Raw genomic sequence first — 5010 nt, 5'->3', positions numbered from 1 at the left:
GAAATTTTGGTATGACGTTGAGAAAAAGCGCTTATGTTGTTTGACACGTGACATTTTCGTCCATTACAATGGACTCCGTAACTCTCATTTTGGCAAACGTGACACCCTTTATAAGTTTTCCCATTTCAATCCACACGTCTCTATCTAGTCAGTCCAAATATAAGCCTACAAGCCATTCAACAAGCATCGTATTAACTTAACGTCACGGGTGTAAACAAGCCAACCTATTTGTGAGCAAGTACTATTAAAGATATGGCGTAACCTTGGTATAGAATATAATATAATTACTATATATTTCAATACTGCCAAAACAAAACATTATTTAATGGGAGTGACGAGTGTGGGACACAACCATAGTTACAAGTTGCGGGAAAGCATCTTCTGTAACCAGATCTGAAAGTCTGATCTGGCTTTATATCTTTTGTTGTATATATCTCCATCACCATTTTTATCTTTTTTGAACCCATTCTTCACCACCATTAAAGCCCAAACAAAACCTCTAACACAGGTTTACCCCATTCTTTTGGGTAAACAAAATGAAGACAACATTAATAATATTTGTGTTCATGTTAGTGACAAATATTATTAATGGAGAAGACCCTTATAGATTCTTTAACTGGAATGTGACTTATGGTGACATCTACCCTCTTGGAGTCAAACAGCAGGTGTGTAACTTTTGTACTTTATTTGGTTTTATGTAATTTTTGTACTTTATATATATTATTTGTTTTATATTATGATGTTAATGTGGATCTGGTAAAGATTTTGAATATGTACACTTTGGTTACAGGGGATATTGATCAATGGTCAGTTTCCGGGGCCTCAAATTGATTCAGTGACTAATGATAATATTATTGTTAGTATATACAATAGCTTGGATGAACCATTCCTCATGACATGGTTAGTTCTTGTTAACTTCTTGTTTGTGTTTGGTTTTAAATTTTGAAATCTGGTGATTTGGGTGGGTTTGTTGGTGTAAGCCGAGCCTGAGCTTTACTTGTTTAACTTACAAAAGTATGAGCTCGACTTGTGGTTTGTTTCGAGCTCTATTTTTAAAACTCGAGATTGTAGTTTTCGAATTTAGTTGCGACGTGGACTGGTCTAGTTTATTAGTTACTAGGTTAGACACCAACGTGTTGGAAAATAATAATATATTAAATATTAAATAGTTGGTAACAAAGATTTAGAAATTAACAAAGAGAAACAGAAAACAAAAGAAACGGAAAAAGTAGCTGTTACGAATAAAAATTTAGAACTTACGAAGTAGAAACGGGAGACAAAGTTATTTATTAAATGAAAAAAGTAAACGGAAAAAGTAATTTATACATAACCGTGTTAAGTGAACGCTGTGATTTATACTTGATTGATAATTTATATACATTTTTAATAAATTTTCTTAGATATTTATTTATAAACTTTTTATACAAAAACTTTCTTAATTTTTCTAATACATTTTATATAGCAAATGTATTTCAAATTAACTAAATAATAACCATATAAATAATACGTTTAGTCTCATGAGTTGGTTTGAGAGCTCGAACTCAACTTGCTTTTAGTCTCGAGCTGGTTTAAGCTGGACTTGATTTAACTTTTAGCGAGCCGATCAAAAGTAAGTCGCGATCCATTTGCTAAAATGCACTAATGGAAACCACATGATGATGAATCAGGAATGGGATACAACAAAGAAGAAACTCATGGCAAGATGGTGTTTATGGCACGAATTGTCCCATTCCACCTGGTCAAAACTTCACATACATTCTTCAGTTCAAGGATCAAATCGGAAGCTTCTTTTACTTCCCATCACTTGCATTTCACCGGGCTGCTGGTGGTTATGGAGGCATTACCATCTCCAGCCGTCCCATGATCCCCGTCCCGTTTCCTCCACCCGCTGGAGACTACACCATTCTTGCGGGTGACTGGTTCAAGCAAAATCATACCGTAAGTGCCTTGTTATTGTTATTATATCATACCAACATGTAAGTATAATTTTGATGTTGTTTGTTGAATTGTTTAGGATTTGAAAGCGATCTTAGACGGCGGCCATGATCTTCCTTTTCCTGACGGTCTTCTCATCAATGGCCTTGGATCGAACGGATATACATTCAACGTTGATCAAGGTAACCATCTTCCTGTAAACGAACCGAATGTTTAGTGAATTATTTGTGGCTAAGTTCTTTTATTTAATAAATGAACAAAAATTAACAAATTTTCCATTAATGTAGTTAAGCAAATGAACGTGAACACGTGATGTGTTCGTTCATTTAAATTTATGTTAATTTATGTTTGTTTGTTTATACTTGTTTAAGTTCGTTTATTTACGTTATTTTCATGTACTCATTTAAATGTTTTAGGCTCATAAAGTTTATTCTAGTTTTTAAAGTTAAATCACAACATTACAGTTTTATTTATTTTTAGGCCCGTGACAATTAGTCTAGTTTTATAATATTAAAATACCACGAATTATAATTTTCTCCAGTTTTATTAATTTTTTACGTCAAAACAGATTGATGTTCACGTTTACTTTTGCTTGGTGCTCACTCAGTTATGTTTATTCATATGTGCTCAATTATATTTGTTCGTTCGTTTGTGTTAGCTTACATTTGTGAATGGCTTGTTTCTACTATTAGCAAACGAATACGGATACAAACACAGACAATTCGTGTTCAAGCATTTGTTCGACTAAAGTTAAAAAACGGTTCGTTTGGTTCGTTTACATGACCCAAGTCCGATTAATTTTGAAACTTTGATTCCAGGGAAAACATACAGATTCAGAATCTCAAACGTGGGGCTAACAACATCAATCAATTTCAGAATCCAGGGCCATAAAATGCTGCTTGTAGAAGTTGAAGGAACTCACACTCTTCAAAACACTTACTCCTCACTCGACATCCATCTCGGTCAGTCATACTCCGTTTTAGTAACAGCCGATCAACCGCCACAAAACTACTACATCGTCGTCTCAACCCGATTCACCTCGCAAGTCCTCACCGCAACCTCCTTTCTTCGTTACTCCAACTCCCCGGGAACTTTCCCGGCCCCACCACCTGGTGGGCCCACCATCCAAATCGACTGGTCTTTAAACCAAGCACGATCAGTTAGACAAAACTTGACTGCAAGTGGTCCCAGGCCCAACCCGCAAGGTTCTTATCATTATGGGATGGTTAACTTTACTAGGACCATTAGGCTTGCTAACTCGGCCCCGGTTATTAATGGAAAGCAGCGGTATGCGGTGAACAGTGTGTCGTTTATGCCGGCGGATACGCCTTTGAAGATTGCGGATTATTTTAAGATTTCGGGTGTGTTTTCGCTTGGGTCGATTCCTGATAGTCCCACTGGCGGTGGTGGGTACCTTCAGACTTCGGTTATGGCTGCTGATTTTAGAGGGTTTGCTGAGATTGTGTTTGAGAATTCGGAAGATACCGTGCAGTCATGGCACATTGATGGACACTTCTTCTTTGTCGTCGGGTAAGCTTAAATTTGTTAGTTTGACAGGTCTTGAGTGAGCAGTTTAATGGGTTGAACTGTTCAACCCGAACATGACTCATATTTCCTTTAGTGTCAATTGGGTTGACGGGTTGTAACCAAGTTGTAAATATGTTAATTGGGTTGTAATAAATGAGTTAAACAGTGTAGTGGGTCGATGCATTTAATAAAACGGGTTAAAAATAGTCAACCCAAACCCGATTTATTAAATGGGTTAGTTGGTTTACCTGTTTAATGAAATGGGTTAAACTAGTCAACTGAACACGATCCATTTGGTTAAACAGGTCACCTTGAAACATGACCTGTTTGTTAAACGTGTTATTGTGTTAGAGATCGTCTTGCTGAATTAAACGGGTTAAACGGGTCAAACGAACACAATTTACTTGGTTAAACAGGTCAACTCGAACACGACCAGTTTATAACATGGGTCATGGTTGGCATGTTGAATTATACACGGTTAATTTAATCAATCGAACACGTTCCGTTTGGTCAAACATGTCAACTCAAACATGACATGTTTCATTAAGTAAGTTGAATTGATAAGCCAAAAGCTGATAATTTTCGTGTCGTGTTGTTAATTGCAACCCCTACTAAACATTCGGTTACATGTTTAGGATGGATGGAGGGCAGTGGTCCGCTGCTAGCCGAACACGTTACAATTTAAGAGACGGCATTTCACGATCTACTGTCCAGGTACCATATATTTTATAAGTCGATTTTTATAATACGATTAACCAATAGTTTTTAATAAAATGATTTTGTGTTATAATCGTATAGGTATATCCGAAATCTTGGACCGCATTGTATGTACCATTAGACAATGTGGGGATGTGGAATGTACGTTCTCAAAATTGGGCTCGACAATACTTAGGTCAACAATTTTACCTTCGGGTTTACTCTCCAGTAAATTCGTGGAGAGATGAGTACCCGATCCCGAAGAATGCTATTACTAATGCTTGCGGCCAGGCAACTGGCCGCAAGACTAGGCCCCTATAAACATTGGGGCACGGAGTATGAATCGTCACGAAAGGGTGACTGGTTCTATATTTGAGATTTTCGATAAATTTTCTTGATATCATTATTTAGGTTTGTAATTCTGTAATTTGTGATTGCCTTAATGTTTTATTTATGTATTAAGGAACTTGTGCAAGAAATTATTATAAATTCTTCCATGGTCTAGGCAAATGAATCCAAACTTTCGTAGACGGGTATTCAGATTTAGTATAGACCTTGAACTCAGCATATTATACGCTGTGGGTGTGTGGTACGCCACTCACAGCTCCTTTCATGTTTCATTTCCGACTTACCTATAACAATGACACCTCAACGTACAACATCAACGATATCTAAGTCGTAAACAGTTAGTGTGAGCATAGCGGACCAAGTCATGTACCCTTTAAATTAAATTTAACAACTAATTTATGTCTAAAGAGACGTTAAAAGCCCATTTTCTTCATTTTAAACCAAGAAATTCAGTTTACGCCTTTAAACCACTATATTATCTAAGAACCCATATAATGCAACAAA

General features: G+C 36.5%; 1 protein-coding gene across 1 annotated transcript; it reads left to right on the top strand.

Annotated features, from left to right (window-relative positions):
- Positions 1–363: 363 nt before the first annotated feature.
- On the top strand, positions 364–4691 carry LOC143533369 (L-ascorbate oxidase homolog). The gene is made up of 7 exons (XM_077028186.1): positions 364–665; positions 791–900; positions 1668–1938; positions 2015–2117; positions 2754–3465; positions 4098–4176; positions 4261–4691. Exons 1-7 carry the CDS (start codon positions 537–539, stop codon positions 4477–4479), a joined length of 1623 nt encoding a protein of 540 aa, XP_076884301.1. The 5' UTR covers positions 364–536; the 3' UTR covers positions 4480–4691.
- The last annotated feature ends 319 nt before the right edge of the window (positions 4692–5010 follow it).

Source organism: Bidens hawaiensis, unplaced genomic scaffold (assembly GCF_021521415.1).
Source record: "Bidens hawaiensis isolate Kalapana, Puna unplaced genomic scaffold, B.hawaiensis_p1.1 tig00009662_1, whole genome shotgun sequence".
NCBI classification, from domain to species: domain Eukaryota; kingdom Viridiplantae; phylum Streptophyta; class Magnoliopsida; order Asterales; family Asteraceae; genus Bidens; species Bidens hawaiensis.
This window is presented reverse-complemented; position numbering and strand designations above follow the sequence as displayed.

Bases quoted from the DNA above. Each gene is read 5' to 3' on its own strand.
- LOC143533369 (XM_077028186.1), top strand. From the start codon at position 537: ATGAAGACAACATTAATAATATTTGTGTTCATGTTAGTGACAAATATT. The intron at 1,939-2,014 runs GTAAGTGCCTTG...TGAATTGTTTAG, and splicing joins GGTTCAAGCAAAATCATACC to GATTTGAAAGCGATCTTAGA. The intron at 2,118-2,753 runs GTAACCATCTTC...CTTTGATTCCAG, and splicing joins TACATTCAACGTTGATCAAG to GGAAAACATACAGATTCAGA.